This window comes from Alligator mississippiensis, chromosome 13 (genome assembly GCF_030867095.1).
Source record: "Alligator mississippiensis isolate rAllMis1 chromosome 13, rAllMis1, whole genome shotgun sequence".
Taxonomy (NCBI): Eukaryota; Metazoa; Chordata; order Crocodylia; family Alligatoridae; genus Alligator; species Alligator mississippiensis.
The window spans coordinates 58,707,053-58,726,669 of NC_081836.1; the positions used below are offsets into that span (position 1 = coordinate 58,707,053).

The 19,617-nt window shown below is 60.6% G+C and overlaps 1 protein-coding gene across 2 annotated transcripts; it reads right to left on the reverse strand.

The window, feature by feature from the left end:
• Positions 1-1,140: 1,140 nt before the first annotated feature.
• Positions 1,141-15,648, reverse strand: ERN2 (endoplasmic reticulum to nucleus signaling 2). 2 transcript variants are annotated; one of them, XM_059716493.1, is made up of 22 exons: positions 15,537-15,648; positions 13,703-13,820; positions 13,316-13,349; positions 12,611-12,683; positions 12,187-12,259; positions 11,732-11,854; positions 11,263-11,364; positions 10,497-10,755; positions 10,093-10,171; positions 9,850-10,000; positions 9,020-9,141; positions 8,629-8,808; positions 8,029-8,263; positions 7,528-7,618; positions 6,806-6,995; positions 6,500-6,599; positions 6,048-6,247; positions 5,656-5,803; positions 4,853-4,980; positions 3,843-3,966; positions 3,484-3,551; positions 1,141-3,393 (listed from the first exon to the last, which is right to left on the reverse strand). In XM_059716493.1, the coding sequence occupies exons 1-22, from the start codon at positions 15,609-15,611 to the stop codon at positions 3,172-3,174; spliced, it is 2,895 nt and encodes a 964-aa protein (XP_059572476.1). In that variant the 5' UTR covers positions 15,612-15,648; the 3' UTR covers positions 1,141-3,171. The 2 variants fall into 2 exon arrangements, with proteins under 2 accessions (XP_059572476.1, XP_059572475.1); XM_059716492.1 differs by having other exon boundaries at positions 8,029-8,269; positions 15,537-15,647.
• Positions 15,649-19,617: the final 3,969 nt, after the last annotated feature.

Genomic DNA, 19,617 nt, shown 5'->3' on the forward strand with positions numbered 1-19,617 from the left:
CTCTTGATTAAAGATTGTTTTGTTGCAGCCCCCTGCTCCTGCCTCGAGTCTAGTCCCCCTGCCTGGCAGGGCTGCTGCTGGGGACCCTGGGTGTGGAGCCCAGGGCGGAGGTATCCTGCACCCCTGCAAGACTGAAGCTGCTTTGCAGGGTAACTGGTTCATGGAAGCAGAGCGGCCTTGGCTCCCTGCTGCTGCCCGGGTCCCGCTTGCAGAGTTCGGGGGGCTTAGCCAAAGGCCCTGGGGCCCTCCCAGCCTTACCTAAGCTCAGCTCCAACTGTCTGAGGCAGCTTGGCTGTTCCCTGGAGGCACGGCGTCCTGCTGCAGGCTGACCCTACCTGCAGGGCTAAGCAGAAACCCCACTGGTTACTAAGCAGGAACAATCCTCTTAGGCCCTTCCAAATAGACAGGGCTTGTGCAGGGCTGGGTCCTGCTGCCAACGTCCTCTGCCTGCCCAAGAGCTGCCATCTGTCCCTTGCCAGGGCCTGAAACGCCCCACGACCTCCCCTGACTGCGGTGCCCAGGATACCTGGCCCTGCACAGTCAGGGAAAAGCATGGAGCAGGTGCTGGAAGCCCAAAGGGTGAAGCCCTTTGCACAGGTATAGGAACTAATGAACTCTCTCCCTTGAGGGGATGCAGGCCGCCTCTTATTTAGTGAGACACCCTCCCTGGCTGGAACGAGCCCAGCGATCACGGCTCCGTGACAGCGGGTCCTAGGTAAGCACAACGTTGGCATCTGCTCCAGCCTCGGGAGGGAGCTGCACCTGGGGAGACAGCAGGCAGATGCCAGCCATGCTGCTGGGGCTCGGCAGGGCAAGCGTTTCCCCAAAGGAGCCTCACTTCTGTCCTCAAACAGCCAGGGCAACCTGGGGCTGGGAGGATGGAGACCATACTCCACTTTGGGAAATGCTTCCCAAGCAGGCACAACAGCCTGGGGGTGAGAGCAGGTGCACGGTACCCCAGTGGCGCGTTACCAATGTCCCACTTCCACTGTTCTCCCTGATTTTGGCACCAGGCCTCTAGTGTTTTTAATGGGCGCGTGTAAATGCAGGACAGCTTGGTAAATACCCCAGGCGGAGAAGGCCTCAACCAGCATGAGCTCCTAGTACTTCTGGCCAGATCTGTTCCCCATTTTACCTAGGTGAACTTTTAAAATCTTTTATTTACAGCATTGTATATAAAATATTCTCTGCCATATAAAATGCTCTGTAAGTACAGCAGGTACAAACTGATTGTTACCTAAAGCCCAGCCCCAACACCCGGAGAAAAACCACAATCAAACATACAAAACCATCACCCAAGGAAAGAAAAGTGTGCGGGAAGACGGTGGTGCATTTAGAGCCAGGTCTGCCCGGCAGTGTCAGCTGCAGTAGCAAGAGAGGTCTACAAGCTGCGGGATCTCAGGTCTCGAGGAGGCAGAGCTGACATCAGGCCAGTTTTGAGACTCTGCAGAAATAGGGCTGCGCTCTCAGGCTCTGGGGAATAGGAGTGCCCACAGGGGCATTTCTGGGGCTTTCAGGCTGTAACGTGCCAGGGAAGTGGAAGGCCCCAGCAGCCTCTGCCCGCTCTTGCTATTCTTCAAACACAGCACTTCCCACCCCCGGGGAAACCCTCTGCCTGTGACTCTGCGCGGGAGTCCTGGTCGGCAGAGGCTGTTCGCTCGCTGGAGAGACGCCAGACCAAGAGCAGCCACGAAGATGTCTCGCAGCCAAGAGGTCTTGAGCAGCTGATGCCTCTCCGTGTGCCCAGAAGCCTGCTGAGCCCAGGGAGGGTCCTCTGCTAGGGAACTGCTCTGCAAACAGCTGCAGCCCTGTGACTAATCGGGAAACACCGCACGGGCTTCCTCATCTGGTTAACAGGCAGACACTGCTGGGTCAGCCAGAAGACACCTGAGCTGTGGCATGAGCAGAGGCACAGAGAGATGGACCCAGGCACTTGGCCCGGAAGGGAGCAAATGCCACCAAGAAATTGGCTGTCTCAGACTGCTCTCACAGGGGCAGGGGGCCATGCTGCAGCCCATGCTCGTGCTCCAGGGGCAGGCCTCTGGGAGGGGCAAGAAAATAGACTAAAACTGGTTTTGGGTTAAAAAATGGTAAAAGCCTCCAGCCACCAGCCTGCAGCTCTGCAGGCAATGGCTCACGCTGCCCGTGGTCGTCCTCTGGCCTGGACTGTCCAGTGCCACCAAGCTTAAAATCACATTTTGTTTCAGATAAAAGCTTCCCAGGCCTTGCCCTGATGCACATGCGCTTGTGCCTGGACGCTTGCAGCTGAGCTTGCCCTGGGACCACTTCATCCAGGGTCCAAGCCCAAAGATGGCACAGCCCTGGCTGTAGCTTGCTAGAGGCTCTCCACCCTTTGATACGCATGTTCCTCATTTCCAAGAATGCACCTGGATTGGCCCCAGGATCAGGATCAACAGGTGCAGGGAGAGACCCAGAGGGACCAGTGGCATCCGATCCGGCCCGCTGCTGTCTGGGCCCAGGGAGGCACCGGCGTTGCTGGTCTTCAAGCCGAGTCCTGACAGAACCAGTGCCCAGACTCCAGAGAGCTCAGCAAGAGTCCTGCCAAGGTGAAGGGCCTGGCCTCTGCCTCAAGGCAAGCCCAGTCCTCCTCCAGCCTCTGGGACCTGGACACCTGCCTGGCGCAGGGTTGAAGAGCAGATGCAAGAGGGCCTGCAAGACTGGCTCTGGGGCTTGGCTGTGAACCCCGTGCCAGCACTGGCCCCATCCCGGGCACTGTTATATGACAGTCTGCAGAGCACTGGGCCTGTTAGTACAATGGACAGCTGCACTGCGAGTGCATGAGCCCCAAAGCCAGGGCTCCTCTGTGCGCCCACAAATGAAACCTGGAGCAAGTGCCTTGGAAAAGGAAGGTCTGGAGAACTGGTCAGGACCCAGCTCTCCCAGCCAGGAGCCTCAGGGAAAGCCCCTCAAGTTCCCACCACAGGGACAGCAGGCAGTGGCAGGGGCAGGGAGATGCCGTCCAGCTCAGCTTGGGGAGGCGGCAGGGACAGCAAGCTGTGCTGCTAGTTGTGCTACATCCTGCAGAAACCTCTGCTGAAAGGATTAAACTAGGGCATGTGCTGGGCAAGAGCTATCTGGTGGGAGCCTCAGCCCGGCAGGCTCCCCCTTACCAGGCCAATGAGATGCTGCTGGGCTGCACAAGCCTCCAAGTCAGTCCTGACCCAGCAGCAGCTTCTCCGCTCGTTTCCCAGGGTCTCCCGACTCCCAGTAGTAGTAGGAGTGGAAGAGCCTCTCCCCAGCACAGATCCACATGGCCGTGTGCGTGTGCAGCAGCAGCCTGGGGAAGCGGGAGGTGAAGTACTGAACAAAGTCATCAGGAACAGCCCCCAGCGTCTCCTGGACGTCTGCTGGCAGCTCGTGGTAGTGGTGCTTCTGCACATAAAACAGCAAGAGGACGGGTTTACCCCTGGCCCAAGCCTCGGGGCCCCGGCCTGCAGCAGGGAGGAGGGTTGGGGGCAGTACCTTGTTTCTCATGGCCCGCAGGAGGTCGCGCACGGAGCTGCCCTTGTACGAACGGAACTTCCTCAAGTCTGGAAACAGCAAGAGACTGAATGAGCCTCTAAGACCAGGAGGTGGGAGCATGTCCTGGGGGGAGGCGGCTGGGGTACCCGAGAGCAGGCAAGACACAGCTACAGGGACCCTGGTCTCACTGGATTTCCAGTGGCCCAAAGTGACTGAGCAAATTGCCCCGAGCAGGATGAGTGCTGGAAAGCTCCAAGCACCTGCCTGTGCCTGGAAAGCCCCAAGCACCCTCAATGCCTTTGCAGAAGGCAGGTCCCCCATTCAGCATCAGGCACAAGACCTGGTGTGTGAGCCACTACCTGTCTGCAGCGGGACAGAGATGTGCATCCTCCAGTTCATCCTCACCACCGCATGGCCCCCCGCCTCCAAGGCAGTGACAACGGGCCCCTCGGCAGGCTCCTTCTCGATCCGGTCGCTGACGTCCTGAAGAGCAGAGAGAGCGGCTCAGAGGTCATCCCCGTGTGGGCCGGAGCCCTCACCCTGCTGTGCTTACGGGCTGCAGGTGAATGGCTAAATCTGCTTGCCACTGGGGAGTTGATGGGTGACGGCGGTGGAAACAAAACTGCCAGAGCAAAACTGTGATGAGCGCGAGGTTGATGGGCCGTGCCCCATCACTGCGGAGCCTGGGGGTGCCTCCCGCACTTGTCTGCAAGACTGTGAGCGCCGTAGCCCCTGTGCTCTGCAGCCGGCCACGCCTGCCCTTCATTTAAGAGAAAGCTCTGGGCAGTGTGGCCACCCCAGGGGCTACTGCTGTTGTACATCCAGCCTACTCCATGCTGCTCCCATGTCTGTTCTAGGCTCCTGCAGATTTCCATCCAGACAAGACAAGGGGACAGAGACTGGGGCAGGCCAGGGCCAATTTGGGGACAGTCGAGCAGGAAGGCAGGGAAGCAGCTGGGGATCATGGGCCCACAGGAACAGCACAGTTCTGCAAATGGGATCAGCAGCCAAACACCAACCTCTTTGGTTTCTTTAATCTTTGAGCTCTGAACCAATTCTCAGGGCTTTTGTTTCAGGCCACCTGCAGCCTGGGAAAGGCAGCCCCGAGCTGGTCGTGCATCATCTGGGTCATCAAGAGGGCCAGGAACTGGGCTTGTGCTTGCCTCAAATGACCCCTCGCTCAGCCGCTGGAGTGAAATCCAAGCCCAAGCATGACAGCAAGCACAGGGCACCGGGCCCGCTCAGAGGCTCCAGGCTCGGGGAGATCACTACGCAGTTTGTATTGTGACAAAATGCTCCAGAGCTGGGTTTGGAAGGGGGGACGGGGTCGCTGGGATCTATGCTGTCTGACAGGCCAGCAGCCTCTCACCTGGAAGAACTGCAGCTGCTTCTCCCGGCTCCAGAAGAAGGGGTGCATGAGGACCAGGGGGGCTGAAGGGCGGTCCTGAGGCTCACTGCTGATCATCGCCGAAATCAGCTCCCGTGCCACGATGTTGTCTTGGATGCAAAAGAAAACACAGAGAGTAGGTGATGAAGGCCCCGGAGAAGGGAAGGAGCCACCCCAACCTTCCCTCCCCCAGCCCTGGCCCCTCTCCCCAGGGTGGGTTCCCAGAGAGGGGACGCACGCCCACAGGATGAGGTGCCAGGGCTCTGACCCAACAGTGCCCTGCAACAGAACCTGTGGCTTCGAAGCTCCCCATGTCCCTTCCCAGCAGCATGGAACAGAGGAAACAGTGAATCACCCTGTGAGGAGCGTGCTGGAAGCCCCCCTGCTTGAGCCATTCGCTGCCACAGAGATTCTCCTGCTGGGAACAACCCAGCCCTGGCCAGCGAGGAAGGGACTGTCTGGACCCCAAAGCCTCTCCTGTGTTTCAGGGCTCTGGCTCTCCACCCTCAGGGCACCTGAAAAGCTGCCTTCAGCTAAGGCATAGGACCAGGCTCTGCTACTGACTCCCTGTGGGACTTTGGTCAGGTCCCTTCCACTTCTTTGGCCTCAGGTTCCCGACCTGTAAAATGGGATTAGCAGTGCAGACCTGACCCAAGGGCTTGTGAGGCCAGAAAAAATCCCCACGTGCAATATGACTCAGGAGCCTTGGATGGAAAGTGCCAGTGAAGGGGCTGGTCCTAACGGGGGGCTGTAAGTGGCGCAATGCCCATGAAGCAGGGTCCTACCGTGAGTGTCCTCCAGTAGACATGTCAGTAGGTACGTGCCCGACAGGATGTTGGCCTGGCGCCGTAGACTGTCCCCGAAGGGGTGCTGCCCCCCCGACACCACGTAGTAGAATACGCAGCCGGCTGAGAAGATGTCCACTGCACACGTCTGTAAAACACGACCGTGGAGGTCAGAGCCGCTGGGTGCTGGGGCAGGGCACCCTTCCCGCCCCTCGGCTCCACCTCCGAGTGCAAGCCCCTGATAGCAAGCTGCATTTAGCCTGGCAGCTGCTCTTCCTTCCAGCTACAAAAGCCATGCCCTGATCTGTACGTGGCGCTCCGTGGCCTGGGGCAAGAGGCAGCTGGGCAGAAGGGAGGGGCTAGCCACGTGTGGGGTGCAGCCGCTCACTCACGGGGTTCTCCTTGGGGTCCTCCCGCAGTAGCTCGGGCGCGATCCAGCCCTCGGTGCCCGGGATGCCGGAGCGGAGGCTGAAGCTGTGCCGGCCGCCCTGCAGCTTCTTGCAAAGACCAAAGTCCGAGAGGATGGCCCGGATCTGCCCCTGGCTGTTGGGGGCCGAGATCAGGATGTTGCACGGCTTCAGGTCCCGATGAACTGGAAAGGAAGAGCCCGCAGAGTCAGCTGGAGCTGCTTCATGGTGGCAAGGGCTGCTTTATGGTGGCAGGACCAAGTCCCCAGAGCCTTGGACTGAGGAGCGGCTGCTAGCTGCACCCAGACCACAGCAGCCTCAGGCCCACGGCCCTCTGGGTCCCACCCTCCACTGGGATTTGAGGCCTGCCATACATCGGCTGCTGGAACCGAGTGGGCTGAACGGAGCCCGTCACCTGGGCAAGAAGCCTCCCTTACCGATGTGGAGGGCGTGGAGGTGGGCCAGGCCTGACATGGTCTGATGCAGCAAAGTGATAGGGTCCAGGCTGCGGCGGTCAAAGCTGGGGTTCTCCACATACTAATGCACACACCGAGAGAGAGCAAATGGGAAACTCCCCAACGAGTACACTGGAGGCCTTGTCTCCCTGCAGCCCAAAGCCACCTCGTTCCCAGCTCGGAGCCCAGCCAGAAACTGGGGTCCGGCTGCCCTGCAGAGACCTCTGCACACACTCATCTGCCAGGAGCTGCCTTATGGAGTGTCTGGGGGCAGGGCTGCGGGCTCACCTCCTGCAGCGTGGCAGAGCAGAGCTCGATGGCGATGTAGTGGAACTGCTTGTCCTTCTCCGTGCAAAAATAGCGCACGACGTTGGGGTGCTCGTCCGACTCCCGCAGCAGCTGGACCTCCCGGTCCACCAGGTAGAAGCACTCAGGCAGCAGGCGCTTCACAGCCACATCGCGGCTGTCAAACCGGCCCCTGGGGTGGGGGAGAGAGGCTGTGAGCTCTGCTGCCTGTGACCCAGAGGACAGCTCAGCACCATGGAGGCTGCGAGGTGACCCAGCCCTTAGCTCCCCTGCACGGACAGCCTGAGTGACAGCAGAAGCCGTGGCCCTGAATGAGGCCTCCCCCAGGCATGGCAGGGATTGCTTGAGCCTCTACATGGAGAACAGAGGTCCCTTTGCAAGGGACTGAGCAAGGACTGGGGGAACTGCTGGGTGTCAGACCAGGCCCCAGCAATCAGCACAGCACAGGCTTCCCACAGTGTGCCTCAGCGCCAGCCCAGAAGCGTTCTCCACCTTGGCCACGACTGCTCATCGGGGCCAGCGCATGCCAGGCATATGTGACAGGCACCCATCCATGCATCTGTGTGGGTCTGGCCCTCGCCAGCGAGGTCCCATGAGCTTGTGCCAGGCTGGGGCTTCGCAATTCATTGCCCCAGGCAGGACGGTCAGTGCCTCCGAGCCGGGCAGAGCCTGAGCAAAGCGAGGCACCTGGGAGCACCGCTCACCTGAAGACAAAGGTGCCCCCCGCGCCGTGGCCCAGCACTTCCTTAGGGTTAAAGGAAACCTTCCCGACCGTGATCACATCCAGTGCTGTGTCTGTGGGGACAGTGCACACGGGGTGAAAGTCACAAGAGGTTCCTCGTGCCGTGTGTGCCCAGAGACCCCACCCACTGCGCACTATCCATCACCCATGGTTCCCTGCCACCCTCGGTCTCTGCAATCCCCTTCCTAATCCCTGGGCTCATCCAGCACCAGCTTCCTGCACGCTGGTCACCCTGCAAGGGAGAGCCTTCCCCGCTGCTGCCCTCCCTGCCTCGCATGGCAACACTTCCGCCAGCCCCTCTTGCCAACTCTGCCAAGTGTCAGGAAGACATGACCCTGCCTCGATCTCCGCAGCACTGTGCTGCCCTAGTGCCCCTTCCAGCATGCCCCTCTCCATGCCCCGGGGACATGACATCCTGCCCCCTGCACCCCAGATCCTGCACCCCGTTGCCCCCAGCACAGACCTTCAGCAGCCTCAGCCACGGGCAGACCCTGGAAGACCATCCCGTTGGCCAGGTCACTCTGCACAGAGGAGGGACCAGAGCTCTGGGATGACTGCGATGCCATCTCCTGGGTCCCGCTTGCTGACTCCTTGGGCGGCAACAAGAGATTCTCCCCAGAGACCCGGCCCGGGGACAGCAGCTCCTCCAGCCGCTGCTCCAGCTGCTGCTGCTGCTGCTGCGCCTTGTGCTGCTCCCACTGCACCTGGGACAAGGCAAGGACATTACCATCCCGACAGCTGCCAGGCCACAGCACCCTCTGCCCCTGCCAGGGTAGGTCCTTCCATGCCGAGACACCGCAGCAACGAGGGACCTGCACGGTCACTTCCCTCCTCTGCAGCAACTGGCAGAGCTGGGGCAAGGAAGGGCATGACTTTGAGCCACGGTGGAGCTGCCTGTCAGCTGCTACACTAGGGTTGTACTGGGCACCATGACATCCAGGACTCAGCCTGGGCCAGGGAACAGGGCAAGCGGCGCTCAGGGAGGATGTCTAACCCCAGCCAGTGGGAAGTCAGCTCAGCCAGGCCCCGAGTCTGCAGGAGAAGGGCTGTAGCGTGCACTCACCCGGAGAAAGAGGAACAGGATCCCACTGCCCAGCAGGACGGTAGCAACACCCACACCCACGAGGTCCCTGCTGCCCGGCTCCGGGTAGATCTTGGTCTGCTCTGGCTGGCTGGCGTCCAAGTGGAAGCGCCCCTCGCTGCCCCTGCCAGCAGGATCCTCCATGCTCTCTGGGGTCAGGAACTGCAAAGCAAAGCCAGGGCACAGAGGTTACCCCAACAGGCCCTTTGGTAGTCATGCTCTGGTGCCTTTCCCTGCAGCCACCCCATGTGCTGGGCCACAGTCCTGCTCCCACCCTGCTGGGCACCCCCACTTCGGCCCCCAAAGGCTGGGACACCAGCCCATGCCACTCCCCACCCCTCTGGGCAGCCCAGCATTGCTGCATGACACTCGCCTCATCAAACAGAGTCCTGGCCGGGGAGCTCTTGGGGATGATGGCTTCCGTTGTCTTCCTCAGCATCTCCGGAAAGGTCCTCAGCATTGTGGTGTGGACCACAGGAGGCAGCTCGTGGTGCCCTGAAGGGCAAGGGAGGAGAAAGCTCCACTGAATCGTGGTTGTCCCCTTTGGGCTGGCAGCCTGCTCGGGGCTGAACTGTGCCAGGCTGGGGCCCAGGCACACAGCATGTGGGTGTCAGTGGCTGTCCTGACGGGGACACGAAGGGAATCCCAGCAGCATCTTATTGGCTCCACCCCAGGGGTGTGCAAGGGTTTGCAACGATCCCCTGGAGGTGGGGGCTTAGCTGCTGGTGCTCAGCCCAGAGTGGGGAAGCTGACCCCTCCAGACGTCTTTGCTGGCACCGGGGCCCTGGCTTCCATGCATGTGGCCTCATGCACTGACCTGCTGCGGTGCACAAACACGGCCAGGTTTCCATGTGCACTGGTGCATGTCAGTTCATTCTGATCATGCACATGGAGCTGCCAAGAGTGCAAACACGGCTGCTCGCCCAGGTGCCTCCCCCACTCTGCACTTGCAAACCTGGACGCTCACTTGTCTGTGCATTCGTGAGCTGCTCTCTGCTGGGACTGCCCCCCACTTTGTCCCCTCACCACAGCAGCCACTTCTGGGGAGGGGCCAGGGATGGAGTGACACTCCCCCTAGGAAGGGGGCCCCAGAAGGTGCTTCACAGCCCGGGAGCTAGTCACAGCGGGTGCAAGGCGGGTTGCCCTGTCACAGGGAGGGTCATCCATCACCGGCTCCCAGTTCTACCCGGTGGGGGCCCTCACCTATGAGGAGCCACTGGTTGTGCAGGGAGGAGATGCTGCCCTGAGGGTACTTGACGTCCGTGCTGGGGGTGATCTCGCACTCGCCAGATTCCCTCATCGTCACATCGTCCGTGGTGGGGCCGTCGATCCGAGCCAGCGTGATCCCCTGGGGCTGGGCAGCAAAGCATCGCGGTAAGCATCGGAAGTGGGGACGTGGCCTCAGCCTGCCAGCCAGGGGCATTTGGGGACGGATGGGGAACTCACCACAAGCGCCACACTCTCGTGGACCAGGGAGGTCAGGGCGTAGAAGCTGGCCGCGTACTTCCCTATGTAGAGCGTCGGCCTACGGGACAGACAGTATTAGCGCCCAAGTCTGCGGCACCGTTCAGGACCCACCGAGGCGTCAACCCCTGAACCGCAGCCAGACTGGCTTAGGGGAAGTGAGGGCCACCCCTGTGGTCAGCTGCTCCCCAGGTGGAAGGGGCTGCAGGAGCAGGTGCTCGACCTCGGCTCAAACCCCAACCCCAGCACGTTCCCTGGGAGCTGCTGTCCTCCAGGCCCAAGAGCAACAGCTCCACCCCACCCAGCCCCAGGGGGGTAGCCATGTGCTGCCACCACCCCAGGACATGCCACCCCTGTCACAGCCTGGGTTGCCCCGAGACACGCACAGCAGCTGGGTCTTGGTGGAAGAGAAGTCCTTCGCGGACGGGTAGCTCCACTTGAGGCGGATGTCCTGCGAGTGGAAGGTCAGATACCGCAGCGTCTCCAAGGCCACGTTGAGGTGGGGCACACGCCGGAGGCTGTCCTGGTGCCACGTGTAGATCCCCACCACGGGGGAGCCGTAGTTCTGCATCCACAGCATCTCGCCGCTCTCCTTGTCCAGGGTCACCACCAGGCCGTCCCCGCTTGAGGAGAAGTGGGCCATTTCTGGGGAGACATGCCGGGCAGGTGGGGCTACTGCGTCTCTAGGATGGTCTACCCTGAGCTCCCTGCGGCCAGGCTGGGCTTGCTGCCCATAGCTACAGCTGGTTTAAAACCTGGGTGCATGCAGGCAGCTATCCATCACCCTGTGTAGACTCCCCAAGACAGACTCACCATCCCACCCTCTGGATCCATGGGGTTATTTTCCAAGACAGGCCAGCGACTCCTCCAGCCAAGCAGGGCTGGACACAGCTTGGAAAGTCAGTCAGCTGGCAGGGGCTCGCATGGCCCTTTGCTGCCTCCCCCATCCCTACCTGTCCAGCAAGCTCTGGACCCAAATGCTGATGTGCACCACTGCTCCCACCCTGAGGGATGCTGGGGAAAACAGCCCCTCGAAGCAACACTGACTACATGGGACCCCCTCCCCGCACTATGGCACTGCTCCTCGACAGGGAAGCTGGCAGGGCACCGCAACACGGCGGGGAGCCTGGCCCCGTGCACGCCACCACTCACTGTAATCGTAGGCCTCGTCCAGGACGGGCGCGGAGTAGTCGGAGTAGGTGGCATTCCAGCGCAACTCCCGCAACTTGGTGTCATACATGGTGATGATGTACTCTGGGGACAGAGCAGCAGCTGCAGCTCATGGCACTGCTCAGACCTTGGCGAGGGCCAGGGGGGTGGGAACGGGGTGCCCAGCACCTGGGTAACTGCCCTGGAGGGGAACCTCCTGCGACGTGTCCCAGCAGGACAGTCTGTGCAGACACCTCTGAGCAGGATCAGGGTCTCTCAGCATAGGGAAGCTGCAGGCACAGCTCCCTTCTCTCTCAGGAAATCAAGCTTCTCCAGCCCCTGCTGTTTCTAATGGCCACAGAGCGAACCCTGCATGAGGATGGCTGGGTGCCCTGCATGGCACAGGGACAGGCCCTCGGGCTTGGCACTGGGCTCAGGACAGCCAGGTGCTCAGATGGGGGTTGTGGCTTACGGGTGCGGCCGATGTAGAGGAGCGGGGTGGAGGGGCACAGGCCATCCCAGGCTTCTGTCGACAGCGTTGTCTGCTTCTCCCCAGACCTAGGGTCCACAACGAACCACGTGTCCTGCTTCTTCCCTGGGAAAGCAGGAATGCCCATCAGTCAGTCTCCAGGCCCTGACAACCCTCCCTCACCAGCTCCCACCCCCCGACAGCTGCTCCGGGCTCCTCCCTATCCCCCTGCACCTGCAAGATGCCCCTTCCCAGGCATCAACATGCCCCAAGACCCCCTGGCAGAGTCAGCGCACTCAGACTCCCTTCAGGCTGGGTCTCTCCTGCACAGGGTTAGTCCCTTCCAGCAGCAGCTACCCTGGGGTTGTCCATGGCTCAGGGCCTGGGGACGAGATGGGAAGTGCTGCCTCATGCCCAGAGCAGTCTTCCCCTGCCCCACATCTGGCTGCTGCTTGTACCTGTGTAGAGGACCCCATCCGAACTGCGGCACGGAGACGACTGGACCAGCTCCGGGATGGTGAATGGGAGCTTCTGTAGCGGACAGAGGGAACAGCAGTCTGTGAGCAGCACAGGGCCAAGAGAAACAGCCAGGCACGCTGCTGCCCATGGCCCAGACTCCCTGCACAAGGGGCTGCTTCCCACACTGACCCCATGACCACGGGGCACACGAGCATTCGGGTTGGGGCTGACCCGCCGGAGCAGGCCAAGGAGGCCCAGCTGCCTCTGCCACCCCCTGCAGTGGTGCTGGACAAGCAGGAGTTGTCCAGAGTCCTTGGCTTTTCCAGTGGAGCCCTGTCCTGTTGCAGCCACCCTGCTCCTGGCAGCACCGGGGGGTCAGGGCCATGGCTCATCAGCAGCAGCCCCTTGCAAGACAGTACTGACCATTAAGCCTTCCTTGTTCTTGCCTCCCAGGATGTAGAGGCTGCCATCGTTGGGGTCTGGGAGAAATGCTGGCCTGGGAGAAGAAGAGAGTGATGTGCTGGCGGTGAAGGAGCTCGCTCTGAGCACCGTTTGCACCCTCCGTTCAGCGCAGGAGGTGCTGTTACTACCTCGCCGGCAGGTGAAGCAGCCGGGACTGCTTGGGGAGAAGAGCCGGGCCAGAGAACATCTCTAAAAGCGACCGAGGCCTGGACAGTTGACTGGGGGCAGGGGGCTGCCCAGACGTGCGCTGGAGAGCTGAGAACCGTCCACAAAACACAGGCCCCTCCCCGGGGCAGGGAGCCGCTCTGCAGGGAGGGCAAACTCCTGGACATGGTCCCAGCTCCTGCCCAGCCAGCGCCCACCTCCTCTCTCTCAGGCTCCACTAGGCAGCTCTGCCAGCTCAGCACAGGTTCACCGGGACTCGAGGGCTGTCGGCACCGCTGTCTGAGAGCAGCAAAGCGGCACAACTGGCAGAGCCCTATCTGTGCTGAAGCGCCCACCGGCAAAGCAGCCCTGGTGCTGGCACAACGGAGGCGCTTAAGAGGTGTGGTGTAGGACTGGGAGCCCCTGGCTCCTCGTTCTGTGCTGCCCCGGGAGCAGGAAGTCCTCGCGAAGGCAAAGCCCCCAGGAAGGTTGAGTTGTGCTGGGCTGGGGAGAGACACTTACTCTGCCACATACACCGGGACCTGAAGAATGGGATCTGAAAGAGAGCGCAAAGCAGACACGTCAGCACCTCCCCAACGGCCCGGCTGCAGGGGCCACGTGGCGGCCTGTGCTGTTTGCAGTCGCGCGGTGACACGGTGCATTCACGTATCTATTTGCATGTCAGCCCGGAGCAGCCACAGCTGCTCAGACACGTCCCTGGTGTCACGCTCCAGCGTTCAGGGAAGTCCCCTGATCAGATCAGCTCCCGCCCTGGCGGGAGGCTCCTGCCCTCTTCAGCCAGCAGGAGAGACTGTGGGATGGTGAACCCCATCCCATCCCATCCCTGTGGTCAGTGCCAATCCCAGGGGCCCCAACCCCAAGGTAACAGGCTGCAGCATTGGTGCTCACCATCTTTCAGGGTCCACTTGATCTCGCCTGTCTTCTTACTCACAGCGTGAAGGTTTCCATCAAGGGTGGATACAAAGAGCAGTGTTTCTGGGACTGTCACCGAGCTGCCGGCGAGGCACTGGGGACAGAAAAGCAGTACAGGTGACACAGGGGCAGGCTCGGGACCAGCTGCTTGTCTGTCCAGGACAGCAACATCCATCTAAGGGCTGCACCAGCTACATCCCCAGCCCCCTTCGAGTGGCACGTCTGCCAACTTGAGCATGCCCCCGGGAGAGCCCAGGTGGCCCCACCAGCCCCAGGTAGAGGCGATCCCACCGCACACTGCAGTCCCAGCCGGGATCGCAAGCTAAGCAGAGACAAGGCAGGGACTGCAAGGAAAACCCTGGGGAAGGGACTGGACACCTTGTGGAGCTGGATTTGCTGAGAGCACCTTCAAGTCCAAGGCTCTCGAAGCCCTGTCCCAAACTCAGCAAAGGTAGCTCACAAGTGTCCTGTGAGGCGAGTCAGTCTCGTTATCCCCTGAAGGACCTGAAGCCATTGCCCAGGATCACACGGAGCCGCCGCTCGTGTCTCCCGTCATCTGCTGGGAGAGCCAGGCCACTCTCCCCCTCCAGGACTGGGGCAGCTGTTCAGATTTGCTGAGGGTCCCGTCCCCTCTGCTCCTACCTCCTCCAAACCGATTCAAAACTAGAATCAAACCACGGCCTAACCTCAGCCTTGACTCCTTCCTCTGAAGCTACTAACAATTGTGTCACCATCTTCCCAAGGATTATTAGGCTGTTAACAAATCCCTGGCCCAATTCCAGTCTGCGTATTTATGTTCCACCCGCCAAAAGCCTCTCTGCAGGTATGTCTGGATGCAGCGCTCTTCCTGTCGCAGCAGCTGCGTGGAGCTGCTGTCGAACAGCGTCAGCATCCCCCAAAAAGGCAGCTGCTTTCTGTGGGCGAAGTGTTTGCGTGCACAGAGTGCTGAATTTGTATTTGCATCTATTCATAGCAGAGCGCACGCAAATCACATGCTGGGCTGACCCTAGCGCCCCTTTGTTTGTCGCCCTCCTGATCAACGCGCTAAATCAGACTAGCGATTCCCAACCGGGGCCGCGGTACCCCGGGGTGCCTCGAGACCCTTTCGAGGGTGCCGCAGGATGCCGTGCAGGCGCTGCGGCGTGCAAACGGGAGTCATGAGATACACCCGGAGAGTTCGAATAAAACTCCAGTGTCATAAACACCCGGCCCTGCTACGGGCTTCGCTACAGAAGAATTGCTCGCGTATCTTTCTGTAGTCGAAGCAGGAATGACGCGAAGAGCCGGCACGGCCTTGGGCGCTGGCCTGACCAGGCCGGGAACCGCTCGTCCCTCGACAAGAGCCGGCTCCGCCAGCGGCCAGGGGCCGCCGGGGGAAGGATGGAGCGGCTCGGCTCGGCTCGGCTCGGCTCGGGGCAGGGGGTGCGAGCCGAGCGGCTCCGGCTCCGGCTCCGGCTCCGGCTCCTCCCAGAAGCAAACCGGCTGGGCAAGTTTCCCTGCCAGAAATGCCAACCAGCCGGCCGGGCCTTCGCAGGCGCGGACCCGAGCGCCCTGGTCGCGATGGCAACTCCTCACCTGGCGCAGGAGGGGCTGGAGCCACATCCGCCTGCCAGCTCACCCCGCCGCACCCCCTCCGCAAACAGGGCAGCGGCAGGGGCAGGGGCAGGGGCAGGGGCAGGGGCAGCCGCCTCGGCTCCGCTCGCTCCTGTCCCGGCCCGGCCCGTCCCGTCCCGGCCCGTCCCGGGGCGCAGCTGGGGCAGGAGCCGCGCTGCCGGGGGGGGGGGGGGTGTCGCGGGCCGCGGTGCCTCACCTGCGCCAGGTGCGCCAGCGCCCACAGCGCCCGCAGCAGCGCCGGCCCCCGGCCCCGGCCCCGGCCCCGGCCCATGGCGCTGCGCGCTGCGCGGTGCGGCCCGACGGGGGCCCCATGCCGCGCGCTACCGCCGCCGCCGCGGGACCCGCAGCCCCCGCATCCCGCCGCCGCCGCCGCCGCCGCCGCTTCCGCGCTCCGCCCCGCCCCGCCCCGGCCACAGGAGGAGGAGGCGGAGGCGGCACCGTCCCGCCCCGAGCAGGCGGCGCAGCGCAGCCCCGGCCCGGCCCCCCGCGGGGCTGCGCGCTCCGGGAGCGGCTCCGCCCGAGCCCCACAGCGCGTCCCCTCGCCTCCAACCTCAGCCTTCCCTGCTGCAGCCCGAGCCCGCTGCTCCTCGTCCTGCCTCCAGCCTCCTGCAGCCCCCGCACGGAGGGGAGGGCTGCTGTTCAATCCCCCTCCCTCTTCTCTTCTGCAGACGGAGTAACCCCATTCCCCTCCTGTCCCCCAGCCCACAACCACTTCCATTCCTCTCCCGTGTGCACACCCTTTCTGCAGCTGGACACGGGACTCCAGATGTGGCCTCCCCTGTGCCAAAAAGAGGGGAGGAATCGCTGCCCTCCAGCTGCCGGCAGCGCTCCCACCCAGGGCCGCACACAGGCATGGGGGAACCGGGCCGGCACCTGGGGCCCGGGCCGAACGGGGGCTCGAAACGGGTCATTTTTTTCCATTCTCCAATTGTTATCATCTCCGCCAAAGCAGGGCCCCATACTAACAGCCAGGAGGCCAGGGCCGGTGCTGGTCCTACCGCTGCAGCCCAGGATGCCGCTAGCCTGCTTGGCGACACGGGCACACTGCCGGCTCCCGTTGAGCTTCTTGTCCCCGTCACCCCCAGGGCCCGTGCTGCCGCCCAGCCTGCACCGGGAGAGCTGCCTTCCTGCCTGAGCACGGACGCTGCGGCAGAGCTGCCGGCCAAGGCCAACCTCCTCCCAGACATGCCCAAGAGAAGGGCAGGAAAGCAGAGAAACGAGGTGGATGCAAGGAACTGGGGAACTTGGAGCAGAGAGGAGACTGGCCTAGAAACCCGGAGAGCCCTGGCTGCAGAGTCCCAGCACCCGCCAGCCCGGGCCCAGGCCCCGGCTCTTTAGCACCGAGGAGGCCCAAATGCAGCGTGGTGGCCCCGGGGTTTCCAGGCACCCTCACCCCTCCTTACAACACAACTTCCTCTGCAACTGCTCATGCAGACACAAGGAGCACCGCGCGGCCCCCCGCCCTCCTCGCTGCGCTACCAGACGCTCGCAGCCTGCTCAGGACCTGTAAGTGCTCGTGGCTCCCTGGCTGCCGGCAGCTCAAGCCACCGCCCGGGGCAAACAGCTCTGGCGCGCTCAGCACCGCGCCAGGTGCCACTACCCTAAGCCCTGCGTTGTTTTAAACGCTTCAGTTTCTTTGCACCACGAGGAGTTACGGCACATTCACTTGTCGGCAGGCAGCACGTCTGACCACGCTGTTCTGTTTCCTTTGCAGAGACAGGTACAGCTAATAAATGCTGGTGAAGCACTTGGTTCAGAGAGGATACTTTTTTTAAGTATCATCTCTGAACCAAGAAGTCTAGATTTTTGCATTTCTTTTTGTCTCAGACGAACACGGCTACCAAATACATCTTTGTGAAGCACTGTATAAAACTGAGAGGAAGGAGGCAGCTGCAGCTGTGCCAAAAGGTTTTGTTATAAGTAGCAAGCAGCAGACCACTAGTGAAAGGGCAGGTCTCCGAACTAGTAAGCGGAGTTACAGTTAAGCTGATACCGTATTCAGCAAGTAAAACCAAGCCTTACCCAAAGCAATCCATAAAGCTAACGGGGCACAACGTGATCAGCAGCCCCACCCGCAGGAGCTAAACGCAGCGGTCGCCGCACGCCAGTCGTAACGTCTCGTGGTATCTCACCCCACAGAACAGCACAGCACGGCAGCACTCGGGAGACTCTCCGCAAGAGGCATAGACACGAGCACATCTGACATCCCTTACCTGCCTTGATCCCGGGCCTGTTCTTTACAGGAAGTTTTCCAGCTGTGCACCGTGGCCACAGGCTCCAGGCTCCGTGATGAAACCATGTAAAAACATTCACTTCTGGTTTCACAGGCCGCATGCAGGGGACAGCAGGCCAAGATCGTCCCTCCGGTGTTCGCAGCATTTGCATCCAAATCGTGTTGCCGGCAGCACCACTTGGCCTCGAGGCTTCCCAGTGCAGACCCCACCGCCTAACAGCAGACCTGTTGTCTGGGACAGCTTCATTAGCCACAGCCCAAAAGGACTGGTAGCTTCCCCACAACAGCAAGGCTCTCTCTCTCTGTGATGGCACTGCCAGTTTACTCATGCATGTAAATGCCACATCTGCTCAGCATGTGTGCTAGAGCTTCCCTTGCTGAGGTCCACGAACCTGTCTGCAATTGTCCTTGCTGCGGTTAACCTTCTCTGGCTCCTCTGGGGGTGACCCGTAGCCATGTGCAAGCCCAGCAGTCTCAGAACCCCGTTCTCTGAGGGCTAGTTATTGCCTCAGCCACATTGCTGACAACTCGCGGGTAGACACCTTCCAGAATGGCACAGCAAACCTGCGCCCGCCTGTCCGGCTGGTGCAGCCAGTTTCTCAATGGCTATAACACCCCGAGTCCGCACATAATGGACTGCTGCTTTTCCCTCTCCTACTTCATACCCAGGTGGGTATGAATTGCACCAGCACAGCCTGACTTGAGCATGAGCCTTCAGTGCGATGCTGCGGCTAGTAAAGCGAGCAAACCACTGGCTTGCATCCATAGCTGCTTCTCAAGCAAATCCCAGGAAGTCATTCTCCCGCTGTACTCGGCCTCGGTGAGGCCGCAGCTGGAGTACTGTGTCCAGTTTTGGGCTCCACAATTCACAAAGGACGTGGAGAAGCTTGAGAGTGTGCAGAGAGCCACGCGCATGATCAGAGGTCAGGAAAATAGACCTTACGACAACAGGCTGAGAGCCACGGGACTCTTCAGCCTGGAAAAGCGCAGGTTCAGGGGCAATCTGGTGGCCACCTATAAGTTTATCAGGGGTGACCACCAGTACCTGGGGGAACGTCTGTTCACCAGAGCGCCCCAAGGGATGACTAGGTCAAACGGTCACAAACTCCGCTGTGACTGATTCAGGCTGGACATAAGGAAGAATTTCTTTACTGTTCGAGCCACCGAGGTCTGGAACAGCCTGCCATCAGAGGTGGTTCAAGCACCTACTTTGAACGTCTTCAAGAGACATTTGGATGTTTATCTTGCTGGGATCCTTTGACCCCAGCTGACTTCCTGCCCCTGGGGCAGGGGGCTGGACTTGATGATCTTCCGAGGTCCCTTCCAGCCCGAATGTCTATGAATCTATGACTTCCTGTGGGATTTAACCTTGCAAGAAGAAAACGAGACCCTTTAGTGCACTCTCAGACTGCAGTCTTATACACCAACCAACTATAGATGGTCTTTAGTCTCATTTAAAAATAAATCATAGCATGAACATGTCTTGGTTAGAAAGACTTCACATTGAATAGGATTTTCAAGGAGGTCCTGCTAATTCCCAGACGCCGTTACATTTTTCTCCAAAATGCTCTTTTTGTTTTCCAAATCTGATATAGAAATTGGACTTCATTTCCAGAATTTCTAACATGATAGGAAATAAGCTTCAAAGTATGCACACATGCGTGCTTGTTATGCAATTATAGTACTGTTCAACCACCATGCTGGGAGACAGCTAATCTAAATTCTGCAAATGGAGAAATTGAAGTACAGATAAGTGATGAAGGCAGCTAGGAACTGGGAATGAGCTGTGCTAGGTGTCAGACCAATGAAGAATAAATTACAAGTGCTGTCTATTTAGTTGCACTTTTCTTGAGGATCTGTTTTTGTGGGCTGGGAAGTTAGAGTGGGACGTCTGACACCATTATAAAAAGCATGCCCCTATCTGGGATTTGTTTAGTGTGTGTGTGCATTTGAAATCCTAACAGGCACATGTTACCAGTTAGAACAAAATCTAGCCTCAGTTTTAGAGAGAGGCATGGAGACATAATGGCCCCAAATTCCCACC

Excerpts from the sequence above, each read along its gene's own strand:
- ERN2 (XM_059716492.1), bottom strand. The coding sequence starts at position 15,611 with ATGGGCCGGGGCCGGGGCCGGGGCCGGGGGCCGGCGCTGCTGCGGGCG. Across the intron at positions 9,142-9,849 it reads CAACCAGTGGCTCCTCATAG|GGCACCACGAGCTGCCTCCT; the intron begins GTGAGGGCCCCC and ends CTTGCCCTTCAG. Across the intron at positions 3,394-3,483 it reads TGCGGGCCATGAGAAACAAG|AAGCACCACTACCACGAGCT; the intron begins GTACTGCCCCCA and ends TTTTATGTGCAG.